This window comes from Littorina saxatilis, linkage group LG13 (assembly GCF_037325665.1).
Source record: "Littorina saxatilis isolate snail1 linkage group LG13, US_GU_Lsax_2.0, whole genome shotgun sequence".
Taxonomy (NCBI): Eukaryota; Metazoa; Mollusca; class Gastropoda; order Littorinimorpha; family Littorinidae; genus Littorina; species Littorina saxatilis.
The window spans coordinates 12630694-12650773 of NC_090257.1; the positions used below are offsets into that span (position 1 = coordinate 12630694).

Consider the following 20080-nt stretch of genomic DNA (forward strand, 5'->3'; position numbering starts at 1 on the left):
TCTGCCTAGTCGTGCACTTGGGTGGGCTTGGCTTTGGTGCGTGGTTGCTCTTCACTGCGACAAGGCCGTGGTGGACTTTGTAGAAGGTTGTTAGTCTCGCTCGCCTCCGTCTGCTCTCAAGCCTGTACACTGGTGTTTTAGTACACTCCACAGTAAAGCACTGGCTGTTTCTTGTGATATTTCTGACTGTGGCTGATGATGTAAAGTCTTTGTTCATGGCAATATAATATTTACGCTGCTGTATTATCTATTCGTTATATGATACATGGTTTCATTTACTCTTGCGCCATTGGCGCATAACATCTCAAAATGTAAGAGGTTTTGTTTCTTTTTCCGCAGAACTTTCACGATTTTTTGGGTCTTTAATTGTTGATTATACTTTGATTGTTGCTTGACTTATAATTAGGCACACTAGGGTGATAGTGTAAAGTGTTTTATAACGTAACTTGTTACAGTATTGTGACATGTATACAATATCAACATGAGTGAGGATTGGGATATGTGGCTGTCTCGTGGGAAAGAACTGGGTCTTAAAGAAAAAGACTTAACTGATTTTGTCAGGGAACAGCAACATTTTACCAGAGAAGAACGTAAAGAAAAAAGAGATGCAGAAGCAAAAGAGAGGCAAGAGCATGCTAAGTTTGAGACAGATAGAGAGCTTGCCTGACTAGAAGTCAAAAAAGAAAAAGAGCATGCTAAGTTTGAGGCAGTTTGGCTCGGCTGGAAGTTGAAAAAGAAAGAACAGACTAGGAGTAGGAAAAGCGATATAGACCTTGAAACTGAGAGAGTTAAAAAGGAGAGCTCAGACGGTAAAGGCTGTTCATTCATATACTTCTGTTCCTCACCAATCAAAATTGCCTATGTTTCATGAAAACAAAGACGACATTAATGCGTTTTTGTTTAGGTTTGAAACACATGCTTCGGCGTGCGGCTGGGATGTGGATAAATGGCCTGTCTATTTAGCTGCTTTATTGAAAGGTAGTGCCTTGTCGCTGTATCATTCCATTTCAGGAGAACCAACCCTTTCATGGGGTAAATCCCATCTTCTTCGAAAGTTTCAATGCACAGAGGAGGGTTTCAGAGAGCGTTTCTAAGATGTTCGTCCCGAGGTAGGCGAGTCATTTTTAGCGTTTTTAACCCAGTGTCGTCACTTGCTCAACCGATGGACTGAGTTGTTGGGTATTTCTAACACTACTGAAGGTTTGCAGGACTTCTTCTTATGTTAGCAGATACTTCAGAGTTGTTCAGAAGAATTGACCGTGTTCTTAAGGGAACGTCAGCTGGGTGACGTTTCTGCATTTTGTGAAGCAGCTGAACTTTACCATGAAGCTCATCTCAACAAAACTTTAGCGCGGAAATCAGATGTCTATATTTTCAGTTGGAGTTGCAGACACAAGTCTTGGCGCTTGGAACAATGGTCACGTGGGTGGTTCTCGAGAATATCGGGGAGGCTGATGTTCTTTTTCGGATCGTGGCAGACAACAGTCTTCAGGTGCAGGTCGAGGCGAGTTTCGTGGACAACGCACCAACGGGGCACTGCCCCTGTACCCCGCCAGGGGCCGGTACCCTGGACCCCAACTTTTGCAGGTTTTGGGAATTTTCCAGGTTGCACCCATGGAAATGGTAACCATCAATGGTTTTTCAGGGACAGTACTGAGGGACACAGGGTGCACTACTGCTGGTGTCAAACGGGCTTTAGTTTGTGATGATCAGTTCAAAGGACAGGAACAGCGTTGTCTGTCATTTGGGGGACACATCTGATCTCTGGAGGGGACGCTCACTCAGTCTGGCTCCCCGACTTTACAGTCAATGTCGTAAATAGGGAGCTTACTGTGTAGCGGCCTGCGTCCGTTGGCTCGGAACAGGACCACTACTGAACACCTTCAAAGTGACTCTGCAGCAGTGCAGTGTCATCTTCAGAGGGTAGCCCGCCGCATAAGTCCTAGAAGAAAAGAGGGGGACAAAAAAGTTTCAACTATTTGTATTGTTGGAAAATTAACAGCACAAAATAGACAATATATTTGGATAAATATATGAATTTTTTTTTCTTCTCCTTGACAGACCAAGCTATCCTGTGCGAGCAGCTCAGCTGTTCCAGACTGTTCCATCTCCTCCTCATTCGCTCTTGACTTGGATGCAGACATCATCAATGCCGTCGACAGTTTGGAAGCGGCAGCTTATGAGTCAACCAGCAAAACTCACACAACAACTTTCTTTCCAAACCAGCAAGCTTTTTCAAAGACCCCCACCAAACCAGTGCACCGGGATGTCGCTAACCCTGTGAAACGGAAAAACTCCCGTAGTAGAAAAAAATCTGGTGTCAGTAAGCCAAGCCTTTTTGGTGACTCATTATTTAATGAGTCTTTCACTCCAACACACAGCCCTCGAGACAAGAAGAGGAAGAGCTTGATTGAAGAAAGGGGCAAGTCTGGGCATAACAAAGTACCTCACACTAGTGCACCAGTGCACAAAAGCAAACTTCTATGCCCTGCCTCCCCCAGCCCTGAACTGCATGCACCAGGTAACCATAAACAGCCCAAACATCACATACATGCTGCATCATCTTCTTCTTGTAAATCTAGGCTAGCAAACAGATATGACAATACAACTACAAGTCATCAAGTTAAGGAGCGGGAAGACGAAGTTGAGATTGAGACAGATGTCTCACCTGTTTTGCCTGTCACCAAACCAGCCAGCTTGCAAAGTGGTGGTGGTAACACTGCTGCTAGCGAGAACACAAGGAAACCCTCTAATCAGTCAGAAATCAAAGGACCACACAAGAATGTGTCTTCTGACACTGTGACTGTGAGTATGAGTGTAGATTCTAGTCTACAAGAGAACTCGAGCAAAGAAAATCGTACGCATGCGCCTAACCTTGCACACAAGAGCTCTCCTAGACAGAAACCTCGTCCCAAGTATGTGTCTGCTGTGCAATGTGAAAAGAAAACTTTGGAGAAAACTTGTGATGGATTTACTCAGATAACGGGTAGCAGAAGAGGTGGTGGAGAGCACGAGAAAGATGTCTCTGCTTCATCTGGTATTGGGGCACACAGAAACTCTTCAACAGGGCTTGTGGTTTTGGCAGCTTTATCACAAAAACCATCCTCCTCTGCAGCATCAAAGAACGCGCCTTTTTCATCAGCTACATTGTCCAAATCTCCACAAGAGATTGGAGGCAGCACAGATGACAAAGCAATCAGCAAGCTATCAGCAGATTCTCACCACAGGCTTAGAGAATCCAGTGTCAGCAGAGTAACACCAAGCAGTGACACAAACTGTGCTGTACACATCAACAGTGTTCAAGTACCACCAACAGACTGTGATCAAGTATCAGACAGCATTGGGAGCCAGAATGCAGGTATGTTTTTGACAAGCTTGCTTGCTTTCCTGAATTAATTGTCATTTGCCTCTCAGCCCCTTTACCTGTAACAGAACAGATTTTCTCTTTGTTCCTTGTCTCCCATGAAAGAAACACATCATTGATCAAATTTGAATTTGAATTTAAAGTGATAATTCATAACCTCTGAATTCTGGATGTCACTTTCAGAATCAAATACTTTTTGTCATAATGACAATTTAAAAGGTGTTTATCTGAGAATGTCTTTTTTGCTGTTACAGAAAGTCTTTCCTTGTCGTCATGGGGACTGCCAGGACCTGTTCTGGAAGCGTACCACAGTCAGGGAATCACAGCCATGTTTCCATGGCAGGCTCAGTGTCTTACCACTGGGAAAGTGCTGAGTAAGTTTGGTGAAGTAACTACTTTTGTGTCTTTACTGCTGAGTGTAAGACACATAACGAGAGCATGTACTGTAGCTTTATAATAATTATGGAGATGAATTTTCATCCTGAAGTTCTTTCACATCCTGAGAGTTGACGCAGAGCTACCATGTCAGATTCTGACTGTTCAATTTACAGAGAATATAAGTTAAGTCCCTCTCAGTCTCAGTTTCACTTTCTTGGTGCACTCTTTAGGTGAAGCAGCTGGAATCAGGCCAGAAAGTGGCGAGTATTTTACTCGCCATGGCAAGTAGAAACATGTATCTTGCGAGTAGAAATGTTCATCTACTCGCCAAATGCAAGTAAAGTTGCTGAAACAAATTGTTGGTTTAGCTAGTAACGTTAGCTCTCTGACTCTGGCTAGTACATTTTCAGAATCACTAGCCAAAGAGGAGTACACCATTTGTTGGACTTTCAGGGCTGTGTGATGAAACAGAACGTCAACGAACAATTGTTCAGCTCTTTGTCAAGTGTTTTGCAACTGTTTCCAATGACGAGGGCTGGAATTTGTCGATTTCATTTGCACCATAATCAAATTCTGCATCTATCCTTTGGACGATGCTTATAGTTTGTACATGTATTATTAATTTGTGTAAGATATCATCTGATAAAAAAAGAAAAAAGTTATCTCCTGAGACAGTTGTGGTGCTCTGGACCGAGGTGCACCAAGCGAAATGGGTGCCTAACAAAAGAATGACAACAAACAGCAGGGTCTGATTCCTTGAAATCACAACAAACCTCAATTTCAACCAATCCAATACCGCCGCTGGCTCCCACCCGGTTGGTAACTTTCTCATGCACCTCAGCCCTGGTGTGATGGCTAAGTTTTGTGCGTTGTTATAAGTATAAGACTGTTGGTGAATAAACAATATGCGGACTGTTACAGGTGGTGGCAACCTGGTCTACTCAGCGCCCACAAGCGCCGGCAAGACCATGGTGGCGGAACTCCTCATGCTGAAGAGAGTGCTAGAAACGCGTCGCAAAGCTCTCTTCATCCTCCCCTTTGTCTCTGTCACGCGAGAAAAGATGATCTCGCTCCAGCGCCTGTACCAAGATGCGGGAGTGCGTGTGGGAGGCTTCATGGGGAGTCACAGCCCTGCGGGAGGGTTTCACAGTCTAGATGTGGCCGTGTGTACCATTGAGAAAGGCAACGGCCTGGTTAACAGGCTTATGGAGGAGAATAGAATTGACGAGTTAGGTAGGTTGACAGTCATTATTCCAAATTTAGGCCAAGCAAACTTCTAAGAATGAAACAGGTTAACATGTGTATGACTATGAGTAATTAGATCCAAATGTATAGTTTTGTGAGTAAACAACATAGAGAAAGGCAACAGCTTGGTGAACAGGCTTATGGAGGAGAATAGAATTGACCTGTTAGGTGGGTTTACAGTGATTATTCAGGACAAGCAAACTACAGGAAATTAAAAGTCCAGAGGAATACATGTGTATAGGTTAATAGTTCCAATTTTGTTGTTTTGTCAAAAACAAAACAAACAAAAACATACATGAACGGATAAGGCCAAATATAGCACAAAGGTAGCCTGGCTAATTTATCATAAATTAATGGGTCATTTTTAAACTCAATGAGCCAGTCTATTCAACCGTAACAAATAGCCAGACTGACAAGTCATTTTGGAGTTTCATGCATCAACACTTTCTGGCCCGAATAAAAAGTTTGCCCTGCATTTGTAATGATTCTGTAAAACTGTCAGATAGTTTGATTTGGTTGGAGCATTTAGTATAGAACAAATTCAGTCAATGAAAATAGCCGTTCAAGACTGAAGGAAAATTGAGTGTAATAAGTCATATGATTCTGTGGTCAGTCATACCTTTAAAGTAGATTGACTATTTGCAGGTGTTGTGGTCATTGACGAGCTGCACATGGTGGGCGACTCAAACAGGGGGTACCTGCTGGAACTCTTGCTGACCAAAATTTGCTACATGGCGCGCAGGTGTGTATCTGTGGCAGGCTTCTGTATTGACTTCATTCATCTTGAAATTATTTCTGATTTGACAAGCAGCAAGACAAGCTGTATCAAAACTGTGCTGTCTTTTTGTGCTTCGGAGTCAGTTGTAGGTTTTGCTGGGACAGTATTTTGAGCATAATGATTCTGAATGCAGTTATGTCTCTCTTTTTATTTGCTAGATTATTTTACTTTGTAGTTCTTTGTCAATTCTTTTTTTTCTTCCCCTTCCTGAATGGGAATGGGATTGTCTTGTTGGTGATTTTTCTTCTGTTTAATTATGTAGATATTTTCAATCATTCCTTTTAGTTCATATTCTCATGAGAATCACTTGGTAAGTGAACGTCCTTCGGTCTGATTATCCAGCTACTCTCTATCATTTCACATTCCTTTTAGTTTATATTCTCATGAGCATCACTTGGTAAGTGAATGTCCAGCTGAAAATTGAACTCATCTTAACTTCCAGATCAAAAGAGACAAGTAAGCATCCAATTCAAGTGATCGGCATGAGCGCCACCCTTCCCAACCTTGATCTTCTGGCTACATGGTTAGACGCCAACCTGTTCCACACCGACTTTCGCCCCGTCCCACTCACCGAGCACATCAAGGTCGGCACCACCATCTACGACCAGGCCATGACCAAGGTCAGGGACATTGAGGTCAAGGCTACTTTTCAAGGTATGGTATGGGGATTCCCACTTTCACATGGACGGAAATCCGGAAAGTGATGTTTTTTTGGCCTTTACCAGCGAGGAGAGGCCACAAAATCACCTTTAAAATGCCCAGACCTGGGCGGCCTCTGGACCCCTGCCTCTTACTTTGGAGTCAGTTTATTTGTTCCTGCTTTCATGCAGGGACAGATTTTGACACATTGCACGCACACACTCATTTGCCAGGAAAAGTGAGAGAAAATACCCCACTGAGAAACAACAAGACAGCAGGAATGATAAGGAAAGTAAAATAATGAACTTTGAAACAGCTTTGATCCTTTCCTTTGAGCAGTTGTGTTTCACAACTTGTCATCAGAGGACTTCTACATTTTGCCATACATTTGTCTTGTGAAGTTAGCATGGGGGGCAGGTAGCATATCGCACTTAACTGAGCTCCTTACAAACAATTTCAGCATTCATTTCTCATTTAAAGGTGATGAGGATCACATCATTCCACTGTGCCTGGAGACCATACTGGACGGCCATGCTGTCTTGATCTTCTGCCCGACCAAAGTGTGGTGTGAGAAAATGGCGGAGAAGATTGCCAGGGAGTTGTATGGCATGATGAAGAACCCTGCAGCTCTGGCAGCTTACACAGGAGAAACTGGTGAGTCATCATTTCTTTCACAGGAGGCTACAAACAAAACAAGCACCCACAACAAACCAAACAAACGAAAGCGGAAGGAATGGGAGCAGTCAAAACAGAGATACCTTGTGCGGGAGAGTTTTGCTATCTGGTACATCGATTAATTTGAAGGAATTATTGCAGAGTGATTTGTTTTCCACATGAAGGAATCATTAAAGACTGGCTTGTTGGATTGATTTATACTTTTTGAGTCACTTGAGAAAAAGTGACTCTATGTAATCGGTCAGTGTTAGTCTGTCCGGCCGGCCGTCCGTCCGTAGACACCACCTTAACGTTGGACTTTTCTCGGAAACTATCAAAGCGATCGGGCTCATATTTTGTTTAGTCGTGACCTCCAATGACCTCTACACTTTAACGATGGTTTCGTTGACCTTTGACCTTTTTCAAGGTCACAGGTCAGCGTCAAAGGAAAAATTAGACATTTTATATCTTTGACAGGAAACTATCAAAGCGATCGGGCTCATATTTTGTTTAGTCGTGACCTCCAATGACCTCTACACTTTAACGATGGTTTCGTTGACCTTTGACCTTTTTCAAGGTCACAGGTCAGCGTCAAAGGAAAAATTAGACATTTTATATCTTTGACAAAGTTCATCGGATGTGATTGAAACTTTGTAGGATTATTCTTTACATCAAAGTATTTACATCTGTAGCCTTTTACGAACGTTATCAGAAAAACAAGGGAGATAACTAGCCTTTTCTGTTCGGCAACACACAACTTAACGTTGGGCTTTTCTCGGAAACTATAAAAGTGACCGGGCTCAAATTTTATGTGAACGTGACTCATTGTGTTGTGAATAGCAATTTCTTCCTGTCCATCTGATGCCTCATATAATATTCAGAACTGCGAAAGTGACTCGATCGAGCGTTTGCTCTTCTTGTTATAGATTGACTTACTGACTGACACTGACAGACAATGTGTAAGGAAATGAGAAGAATTAGAAGAGGTAGAAAGAGTTAAAGGAACTCTACCATGAAGCTTGCTGCAGAAAATCACCTTGACATTTCTCTCTCGGTTTGTGATTTGTTGTTGTTGTTATGTGTTAATGTTTGTCTGTCATCTCGTTATATCTCCTGATTAATCATTGTCGCTTACCTCCAGTATGTGTTTGTGTGTATCCCACATTCTAGGCTTTCTAAAGGCATTAGATATGACTCGACTGTTCATTGGCAGGCGGCTCTGCAAAACTATGTTCTATTAAAAAGTATACTGCCGAGCTACCGGCACGGTTGGCCTAGTGGTAAGGCATCCGCCCCGTGATCGGGAGGTCGTGGGTTCGAACCCCGGCCGGGTCATACCTAAGACTTTAAAATTGGCAATTTAGTGGCTGCTCTGCCTGGCGTCTGACATTATGGGGTTAGTGCTAGGACTGGTTGGTCCGGTGTCAGAATACTGTGACTGGGTGAGACATGAAGCCTGTGCTGCGACTTCTGTCTTGTGAGTGGCGCACGTTATATGTCAAAGCAGCACCGCCCTGATATGGCCCTTCGTGGTCGGCTGGGCGTTAAGCAAACAAACAAACAAACAAACAAACAAATACTGCCGAGCTTGCTGCCCATGGTATTTCTCCATCAATGTATGACTGTTTTATGTTGTAGGTTTTGTGAAGGCCTCAGAGATGACACGACTACCCATCGACCAGGGAGCTCTGCGCAACGTCCTGGAACAACTGGGACGCAGTGCTGTGGGTGTGGACCCTATGCTGGGCAAAGTCATTCAGTACGGAGTGGCTTACCACCACGCAGGTACAGCAGCAGTTATAAACACATGTCTACTTCTTTATATGTGTGGTGATGATGAGGGAGATTAGCCCTATAGCAGCTGTTAATAGGGTTTGTTTCTCTCTTTGCTTTGACCATCTTGAAGTCATCCCAGTCACATTTTGAAATAAGTAACAGCATCAGTTATTTTTTGTCTGTTGTGTCTTTTGTCAGTCCACAAAAGGCCCATAGGTCAAGGTTGTGAGTGGTTGTTTGTTTTTTGTCCTGAAATAGACATTCCAACGATTTAACCTTTCCTGTCTCTATGCTTGATTTTCTGAATGTTATTTTAAACATATGAAATTGAGGCAAGTTGAGAACGTGATCAACAGTATTTTAAAACTTTCTCACAGAAGATTCTGTGCCATTTGACACAAACTTGCTTGATATGCCAGAATCTCTTTCTAGGTCTGACGTTTGACGAGCGTGACATCGTTGAAGGAGCGTTCCGACAAGGTCTACTGAAGATTCTGGTGGCCACGTCTACCTTGTCTTCAGGGGTCAACTTACCTGCCCGACGTGTGATCGTGAGGTCACCCATGTTTGGTGGCCGTGCTATGGACACCCTTTCCTACAAACAGATGGCTGGTCGAGCTGGAAGGAAGGGGGTTGACACGGAAGGTAAGATCCGTGCTACTTTGTTTTGATATATGCAGTCAGAAATATTCACATTACTGCAGAATGTGTTTGTAATTTGTTCGTTTTAGGAGTGTTCACAGTTAGGATTTGACATTACATTGTTAGATCCTTGCGGCAAAAGCAAAAGAAAAATGGAAAAGTAGAGAATAAGTTTCCTCACTTTTGAATACAGTATTTCCATCAGGGGGGCAGGAGTGTGCATGGAACAATATTACAAGCGCTAGTTTGCATTGCCTGTCTTTGAACAACCTGGAGATACCCATTAAAACTAAAAAAGAGAAAACTAGGTTTCTCCTCAAAGTCAAAGACACTTCATTATAATTCTGTCTTATCTCAACCAATGTGGATCTGGTAGCGTAGTAGCTAGAACAATGGACTTGGCTTACAGGACAGGCACTGGTCAACTTTATGTAATGAATCAAAAATGGTATCCATGTCCAACCCCTGTGTCCCTCTGTGGCACGCAAAAGAGCTTTGTACTTCTGCCAGAAGTATATGTGGCTGATTACACCTAAACAACCACACATGCTTGACCACACGCGACCTCAAATTAAAGCAGTTACATGTACTATAGTTGTTGTTCTCGGTATCTTCAAGGTATTTTCTCACGTTGTGCGCAGTTTTAAGCCATAGAAATGAAACTAAGGGAGTTGTGATGCATTTTTGAAGAGCTAACGATCGAAAGTGAAAGTAGCCGGATTCCTGTCACATCCGATCATGTCGGACTTGATTTTAGAACACACGCGACCTCAAACCAAAGCAATTTAGATGTAATATTTTTTTTCTATGATCTACACAATATTTTCTCACGTTGTACCAAGTGTGAAGCCATATAAATAAAAATAAGGGCGTTATGATGCATTTTCGAAGAGGCAGAGAGCGAAAGTTGGCACCGGATGGTTGTCACAACCGATCATTATACGACTTGTTTTTAGAACATGCGCGACCTCAAACTAAAGCATTTACATGTCATATTTTTGTTGATCTGGTATTTGTCCCTGATTGCTGAGACACACATGAGTTTCTGGCTTGTAACTTGTGTGTTTTACATATTCTGTTTGGCTAAAATGTTCTCTTTTAAACATTGTGGTGGGGGTTTCCATTCATGATTGAATCACTGTGAGTGTGCTCAATGAATGAGTGTTGTTAAAACACACTTGTCTTGTGCCTTTACTATCATGTGGTGTTTTTGTGCATTCTGGTAACATTTTGTGAGGGGTACGGTGTAAATCACTAAATGTGTGTCTGGTTGGAAGTGTACGTACTGTCTTTGTACAATTTAGGTGATTCTCGGTACAATTTACATTTAAACATGCTTTGCATTTCAAAATGACACAAAACAGTGCAGTTCAGTGTTGAGAAAAGTGTGTTTTTCTTTTGTGTGAAATAAGGCTGATTTCTTTTGTGTGTGTGTGTGTGCATGTATTTAGTTCTTGTGGTGATTAATCTAACGACTTCTGCAATTTTGCATGTTGTCTTATGCTTTTTGGTGCAAACTTATGGTTTTGTGAGCAAAATCTTATGGTGAGAGTCCACAAGAGCTTGACAGGTATGCTTACTGTGCCTTTAACATGAGCAATTGCCCCTTTACCCTTCCTGTTTAGGCTTCAATTTTTGTTTTCCTTCTGAACAAAAATGGGGAACAAGTTTAGGGGTGGGGGGTAAAGAATAGGGTCGGTCGGGATACCGTAAACAGACTATTTTTCTATCAACTGATCTTCTGGCCCCTAGCTTCCCAGATGGTCTGTGAGCGTGACACATTTTAAAGTTTAGGGGGAGTGTGCATGTGCGTAGTCTCAGACAAAATCTGAATGCTTTTACCTTCTCTTTCTCACAGATGCTACAGCCTCACACATGACAAAGCAGCAGGCAAAAGCAGCCCGGTTAATTACCAGATCACATGACAAATAGCACACAGTAGCCCCTAACACATGTGGCTGTTTGTTTTTATCAGCTGTAGCATGGCAAACATTTTCCTTGGACTATCATATCCAAAGAAATGTGACATTGCAAGGTCAAGGTCATGGATGGGGTTTGGGTAATGTAAGGGTGCTATCCATATTTGTTTTGTTTGATGTGAAACATCAAACTGCTCAACATTTTAGTGTACCATTTTGAGTAACCACGAGCTGTAATGACCTAAATTATTCAAGGTCAGGGTGATGTCAATGTCAGTATCGTCAAATAGAGCAAGTGAGTCATCCGTGGTGCAATTCATGAAGTTGGACTGAGAGGTCAGTCTTGGACTACGACTGCCAGTCCTTGAGTCGTAGTCCAAGACTGACCTCTCTGTCCATTTTCATGAACAGCACCGAAGGGCTTGGCCATTGTAGTTGTTTGAATGTGCTCACCTTTTGGGTGCATGACATATGTTTTATGATCGTGACTCTCTCAAGACTTTGTTTTCAGAATTATGGAAGTTTCTACTGAATTAGTGCTGAAACTCTTCGGAAAAGTTTAATTCTTAGACATACATTTTTTAAGCAGGAGGGTCTTGATTTGGCTCTTACGAGTCCTTAAACAAAACTTGAAACTTGAGTGGTTAAACAAACCCAATCAACAGTGACAGAATGTGACTAAGAATGTGACTAAACTTCATTTCACAAAAGCAGATTCTTGCAATCAGAAAAGCTCCCATGGGGTCGCCATCATGTTTCCACAGAGCTACCCCACCCCTTTACTTCTCTTCTTTTGTCTTATTTCTGCCTTACCAGTCCTTTCACCTATATTTCCTTCCAAGAAAACTCTCCCTACTATTCCCTGCAGTTTTCCAGTTCCTTTCTTGTTGTCTTATTTCTACCTGACTGGATCCATCACCTTTATTTCACTTACCAAAAGTCTTCTTTTCCACATCCTTATTTCTCTGCCCCCCGCATGTCGTAAGAGGCGACTAACGGATTCTGTTTCTCCTTTTACCCTTGTTAAATGGTTCTTGTATAGAATATAGTCAATGTTTGTAAAGATTTTAGTCAAGCAGTATGTAAGAAATGTTTAGTCCTTTGTACTGGAAACTTGCATTCTCCCAGAAAGGTCATATACTACGTTGCAAGCCCCTGGAGCAATTTTTTGATTAGTGCTTTTGTGAACAAGAAACAATTAACAAGTGGCTCTATCCCATCTCCCCCCTTTCCCCTATCCCATCTCCCCCCTTTCCCTCGTCGCGATATAACCTTCGTGGTTGAAAACGACGTTAAACACCAAATAAAGAAAGAAAAGAAAGCAATCAGAAAATCTTGGTCTGTGAAGAATGCAGATGTGTGAACCTACTGTGAAGGTACTGTGGATCTGTAAGTGGTTCCATGTGATATAAAGTCATGACTTTGTTTAACCCCTTCAGTGCCATGTTTGCATGCTCTGTGTGGAGAAAGTGAAAGTACATATTTCATAGGCCGGAGAATTTCTCGTCTTGTAGTCATACCGGAAGCACACTGAGGACCGAGTAATTATCATGCTGGGTCAGTGAAGGGGGTAAAATTGTTTATAAATTATGTGACCAAGAATTTTTCTGTTATGTTGCAGATTCCAAACACAACGCTGCCGATACTGTGGGGGGGATTGAAGAAGACTCCACACCAAATGATGCCGACTGTGCGGTCAACACACCAAATGATGGCGACTGTGCGGTCAACACACCAAATGATGGCGACTGTGCTGTCAACACATCAAATGATGGCGACTGTGCGGTCAACACACCAAATGATGGTAACTGTGCTGTCAACACACCAAATGATGGCGACAAGGGTGGTGAGCGGAGAGGGAAAAAAACCGAACAATTTTCTCAAACTCTACTTTGCCTGAGAAAGAGAAAATTACACTTGTCAAGACAAAGGTGTTCAATGAAAGAAACAAATACAGGAATAAGGCCAAATTTGACACTTTTTGAGTCGCTTGCGAAGCAAAAAGTATGCCTATGTATTCGCTCTCCATCGTCTGTCTCTCTCGTGGACAGCTTTAACGTTTGTCTTTTCACGATGACCATGAACACTAGAAACTTGGCATGATACAATACAATACAATACAATACAATACAATACAATAACTTTATTAATCTCTAAAAGAGAAATTACATTGCTGAGCGTTTGTGTCCGTAATAATAACATACATAAAACATTCAAAATAAACATTTGTTCTTTGTCCTGAGAAAATATAGCACATTGGTTATCACATAAGAAAGTATATTAAAATCATTAGATCCTGGTCGGCAGCCTCCTGAGGATGAAAGTTCACTGTCGGAGCAAAATCGTGGCGGAAAGTCAGGAAGGAAATACAATGTTTGGAACATGCGAGATGAACAGGAAGTCTCTCGTTTCTTTAGTGTCTATATCAAGGCACATGGGGTTGGCAGTAAAGGATCTTTGCCAGGGGTAGTTGAAGTCAAGAAGTTCCTCACAGAGCACCCAATTTTCTCAAACTCTACTTTGCCTGAGAAAGAGAAAATTACACTTGTCAAGACAAAGGTGTTCAATGAAAGAAACAAATACAGGAATAAGGCCAAATTTGACACTTTTTGAGTCGCTTGCGAAGCAAAAGGTATGCCTATGTATTCGCTCTCCATCGTCTGTCTCTCTCGTGGACAGCTTTAACGTTTGTCTTTTCACGATGACCATGAACACTAGAAACTTGGCATGATACAATACAATACAATACAATACAATACAATAACTTTATTAATCTCTAAAAGAGAAATTACATTGCTGAGCGTTTGTGTCCGTAATAATAACATACATAAAACATTCAAAATAAACATTTGTTCTTTGTCCTGAGAAAATATAGCACATTGGTTATCACATAAGAAAGTATATTAAAATCATTAGATCCTGGTCGGCAGCCTCCTGAGGATGAAAGTTCACTGTCGGAGCAAAATCGTGGCGGAAAGTCAGGAAGGAAATACAATGTTTGGAACATGCGAGATGAACAGGAAGTCTCTCGTTTCTTTAGTGTCTATATCAAGGCACATGGGGTTGGCAGTAAAGGATCTTTGCCAGGGGTAGTTGAAGTCAAGAAGTTCCTCACAGAGTCGCTTGCGAAGCAAAAAGTATGCCTATGTATTCGCTCTCCATCGTCTGTCTCTCTCGTGGACAGCTTTAACGTTTGTCTTTTCACGATGACCATGAACACTAGAAACTTGGCATGATACAATACAATACAATACAATACAATAACTTTATTAATCTCTAAAAGAGAAATTACATTGCAGAGCATAGCAAAGCATGCGGTACAACGATCTCGTGCGAGCTGCACAAGCCAAGGTTCGAAGTTCTCGCGATGTTCAAAGCATAACAAATAGCGTGTCTCGCGAGAGCTGCTCAGATACCGACTAATATCAACTGATCAATTTATCGTCTTCTTCGCTTGCTGTGGATGTCCGTATTTAGCAGGTATATGACTTATTATGGACCCAAAATACGTGTCCGCGTCCGTAATGCCGAGGTGGCCGTAACGTACAGGTGTTTTACAGTGTAAAGCAGTCCGTGCCGAGACTGACTGTCCGTATTCTGCGAGTGTCCGCTAAGTCCAGTGACCGTATTTGACAGTTTTCACTGTACTACACAAACTCACAATTTTTCATTTTACTCCACAACACTGGACTTTAGAGATCCTTTCTAAACGGTATGTAGTTTTCCTTTACATTGGCAGTCTTCAGACCTGGTTACTGTACGAAATTTGCGTACAATCTTACGAAATTGAAGACCGCTGTACGATTATACGCCAGACATTAAAATCATACGAAAAAAGAAAAAAAAAATTATTAAAAAAAAAAAATTAAAAAAAAAAAAGGTATATGGGCGCTTTTCAAAATAGTAAGAATTTTCAGACAGATGAATTTTTCAAAATGACTTTAATCAAATCAACTTTCTTGTGAGTTAGAATGATTAAGGAAACATTAAAGTATTCAAAACACAAAATGGGCACTCTTTGTCTAAAACAGTGGAGAAGAAAAAAATAATTAATGAAAATAAACAAGGAAAAAATGTCAGTGGTGTTACCATGTTTTGAATTTTTTTTTATCAAACAAAATAAGGCGATATCATACTGATTTGCATATGGATTGAAGAGCCTAAAGATGATCTCCCAATTGATCATGATTGAACATGTATCGCTGCACTGAAATATCAGGTTTCAGAGCATAAATGTGCCTTTCGCTCTGATTTACTGTTTTTTTATCATTGTCTTTCACACGGAGCAGATGAAGGAGTGATAAAATTTTTACGATTATTTTTTTGTGTATGCTTTGGACTTAAAGGCATAAACACAAAGCATTGTACTGATTAAAATGTCCAAGGAATTATGGACAAAAATTAAAAAATAGCATGGTAACACCACTGACATAGCGGTAACACCACTGACAGTCGGTAACACCACTGACAATCATCATACAAAAATTGAATTTATTATAAATTGGAAATAAGATACTTGTCACCATGAACATTCATTATGAATTTGAAACCCAAAAGAGACTTCTGATAAAGTGAAATTATCATAACTTTAACTATTCAGAGGTACATTCATTGTAGGCAACAGTGAAACAAATTACTTTTGGTAACACCAATGACATAAACACCATTCATTAAAGAATTTGTAATGAGATTTCAAGAACAACACAATTTATCAGTAATGCTCATGTTAAAACTGAACACTGACATTGTTTTGAACAGGTTTTATGCATAAATGTCACAAACTTATTCCAAAAAGGTAACAAAACTTGACATTAGTAACACCACTGACAGTTGGTAACACCGCTGACAACTGGTAACACTAATGGCATACTGACATCATCGTTATGCCATTTTCACAACTTGAACATAAATGTAGCACATTGCAAATGCACATGGTTAATGCGACAGCTCAAATAATTGTTCCAAACAGATTACAAGCACAAACAGAAAACTTAGGGGGGAAAATGCAAGCAAATACAACATGACAATAAAGAAAAAAGTAACAGGCAGTAATACAAATGAGATATGCTTGCATCCATCTCATTTCATTTCTTTCCTGGGCACAAAAGAAAGTTACAGTAATATGTGCACCTGCACTCTTCAGGCAGCGTTTCTTGACAGAATGCATGGCAGTAATAAAAAAGGCTTGGTAGTAGAAAAATGAACAATGTCTTGCGGTGCATTTGATACCAGAACCTCGTCAAGTTGACAATACCCTTGCAGAAAATCATATGCTTCAAGCCTTCAACTTTCCCACCACCGCTCTCCATATTGCCTCATCAACTGAAAACTGGTCTGCTGCATTGCTAGTACGAACAGGCTGTGGGATGACGGCCAGAATTTTGTCATGGTCATACCAACAGAGATCTTGGTATGTTTTGGGCCAGAAGAAAGTGTTAGTAAATCCCTTGCCCACCGCATTCATACAGTCTACATAGACCTCTTCACCATCAACCTCCACAACCACCCCAGGATACGGCTTTCGCTTTCTGGGTCTGCATCTCTCCTTTGTCGGTAACGACGCTGTTTTTCAGCAGCAGATAGGGCCATGACTGCGGTATATACGCCAGCTCCTAAGACAAAAGTGTACATACTTAGCATGTGTTTGTTATAATGCATGCTACAATTGATATAACATGATATATAACTTGCAATGTATAGCTCCACGCTACATAAAGTACCAGCAACTACTTCTTTAAGCATCCTGCCCAGTCCCTAGCATCCTCTTTCCCATGTATGCATTCCAGTAGTCTTTTCAATTAACGTTGCCCGTCTCTGCTGTGTGAAATACACCAAAAAGACCTTCGAATGTCAGTGGTGTTACCATTCTGTCAGTGGTGTTACCCTACAGCATGGTAACACCACTGACGGTAACACCACTGACAAAATGAAGTTTAAAAAATAATGACTGCTCCCCCAAGCATGCGTGATCCAAAGTTCTTGCACCATGTGGAAGTGGTTTACTAATACCACTAACTGAGCTATCAGTTTCTCCCCTGAGTGTGTTTTATTGCAACTGCACCTAGTAACACCACTGACAATATTTACAAACATACCCTTACCTGCTTCGCTTCCAAAGGCTTGTAAATGGTCCACAGCTCACAGTGCCGGCTTTCTCTGCATTCAAGTTATGGAGGGTAAAGGGAAGGAGCTCTCAGCGAATATAAAGATGGATAGCAAGGGGGGAAACCAATGTTTTCCACCAAACTTGTGTGATGGTAACACCACTGACATGAAACCGTGGGACAATGATTTTTTCATCTTCAGTTTATTTTTTCTGTCATTCTGTTGGCAGAAAGGGGTAAATAGAATTTGAAATGTAAAGTTCATGGATAAATAACCTTAAAAATAATTTTTCTGGACAGCCTGAATTTTTTTTCAAGAATTTTATGGACAGTTCAAGTTTACCATGTTTTACGTGGGACAGCTATTTTTAGCCACCCACTCGATATTGTATGGACAATAGTAATAATCAAAAGCAATATTTGATAAAAAAAGTTAGACCCCACTTCTTGTACAATGGTTGCTCTTTACGATAAAACAATTTGCATCGAGAAATACTGATACGTTTATTGGTAAGATTTTATGAAAGTACAGGGACAAGAAAATTCTTACTTTTTTGAAAACCACCCATATAAGTCTGAAGAGGACTGTGTGAGCCTAGAAAGCAATGTGTAAAGAGGACTGTATGAGACCAGAAAATACTGACCAGTGCAGTGACAGAAATGAAGGGCTGACTCAATACTGCTGACAGCAACTGATGCAAATTTTCCTCAGAGGTCAAAAATAAAAATTATGTTTTTCTATCATTTGTTTTGTGTCACATTTTCAAATATCTAATACAGTGGAACCCCTCACAAGGACCCCCCTCTCTAAGGACTACCCCGCCACAACGACCCTTTTTTTTTTAACCGATGTGTTTCCTTATATAGTTGTCACCAGTGTAGCGACCACCCCGCTCTAACGTCTAAGGACCGACCTAACAGCTTGTGTAACGACTTTGTCAGACAAAGCCAAGACTCAGTCAGCGTAACGCATCACTGACAAACCGTAAGCAAAGGCACTAATTAACCGCTGAGAGGTATGATGGTTGGGTGGGCTGAGTAAACATCACAAACCAATCATCGAGAAAACAAACTCACGTGACCAACACACACCGTTCAACTCAGTCAGAATAGACAGTCTTTGGACAGAAGAGCAGTGGAGATCGACATGGCGTCTACAAAGAAAAGAAAATATTTAACTCTCGAAAATCGAGTGAATGTTGTGAACAGACACAAAAAGGGAGAAACTGCCATCGCGATTGCAAAAAGTCTTGATGTTGGAAAATTGTAAATTCAAAGAATTATCCAACTCCAAGAAAACATTCTGAAAAAGGTGGGGAAGTGGTGACAAGGCAGTGAACGCACTCACCATGCACTGACATCATACGATAGCAGCCACACAAACACAGCACAGAGGCAGAGGCAGGTGTGCAGATGCTTTGTGAGAATAAGCGTTGAAAACCAGTTTGAATAATTAACCAGCAGATAGAGCCGCATGTCATAATCATTCTTCTTGTCTGGCTTTATTGACTGCATGCCGATCTTGTGTCTTCAGTCGGACTGTACACAAACCGCTCTCACTGACTACCCTTAGCCCTGACAACTGATCCTTGGAAATTGTTTGGAAGAGTACACCTCTCTATTTCTCTCCAATGCTCTTCCTGCTGACTTCAGTGACACCGGACACCCCACTGAGTTTAGCCAGCTACCCCCCCCCCTCTCTCTCTCTCTCTCCCCAGCCATGTAGGCCTACTGTTTGGTGCTGTGGCCAGAGAGGTGTCACCGGCTAATTGAGGCCAGCTGCACTGTTCACTCAGAGCAAAACTAGTTGACTGTGTCTAACTTTTGACAAAGCAACACAACTGAAGGGTTCACAGATTAGGTAACCGACTCACTGGTCAAGGCTGCGGGGAAACAAGAGTATCTTGTCAATGAAAGAGGTTACACACAGATACGCGATGCTGAGAACGGTGGCCGATTTTTCCCTCTTTCTCGGAGGGTCTTCATCATTGCAGGGACTGCTGTAAAGAAATGCTTGCTCAGAAACTAAATCTTTTTGCATTGAAACATGCACCAGAACTGGTGGACACCATCGACAATGTCAAACATGAAATCGAAGCAGTTTGCTTGAGGAAACGGTCGTCAGCAACTCAAACTTCTCTGTTTTCTTTTTTTAAGAAAATCTGAGGTGACTTTCTTTGTGGCCCCGCCCCCTCCCTCTGTAAGGACCCCCCTCCATAAGGACCGATTTTGTCAACATTTTCAAGGTCGCTAGAGAGGGGTTCCACTGTAGTGTATGGGGTTTTTTTTCTCCACAAAAATGTTTTAATTTACTTTCAGCACAAATTCTTTCTTACATGTATTTACAGTCTTTAAATAATGGGGTTTGAGGGGGAAATAAAGCACAGTGTGTATCGCGAGAATGAATTGTACACCTTAAAATTCTGATTGTACACATTTTTAGCCTCATTTGTACACCAGGAAATTTTGGTGGTAATCAGGTCTGAGTCTTTATGGAAATAATGTTTTGCACTTTCTGTTTTGACCTGAGCTACATTGCTCACTGCAAACAAGTATAACAGTATTTCTTTTTTTTTTTTTT

The 20080-nt window shown here is 41.4% G+C and overlaps 1 protein-coding gene across 1 annotated transcript in view; it reads left to right on the forward strand.

Annotated features, from left to right (window-relative positions):
• LOC138983630 (DNA polymerase theta-like) overlaps positions 1–18240 on the forward strand; it is a 19667-nt gene extending 1427 nt beyond the window's left edge. The window contains exons 2-10 of the mRNA XM_070356911.1: positions 2062–3358; positions 3619–3738; positions 4664–4975; positions 5633–5729; positions 6208–6419; positions 6885–7058; positions 8697–8843; positions 9267–9479; positions 13017–18240. Of these exons, the coding sequence (XP_070213012.1) occupies positions 2812–3358; positions 3619–3738; positions 4664–4975; positions 5633–5729; positions 6208–6419; positions 6885–7058; positions 8697–8843; positions 9267–9479; positions 13017–13498 (2304 nt within the window). The 5' untranslated portion in view covers positions 2062–2811 and the 3' untranslated portion in view covers positions 13499–18240. The remainder of the gene's footprint in view (positions 1–2061; positions 3359–3618; positions 3739–4663; positions 4976–5632; positions 5730–6207; positions 6420–6884; positions 7059–8696; positions 8844–9266; positions 9480–13016) is intronic.
• The last annotated feature ends 1840 nt before the right edge of the window (positions 18241–20080 follow it).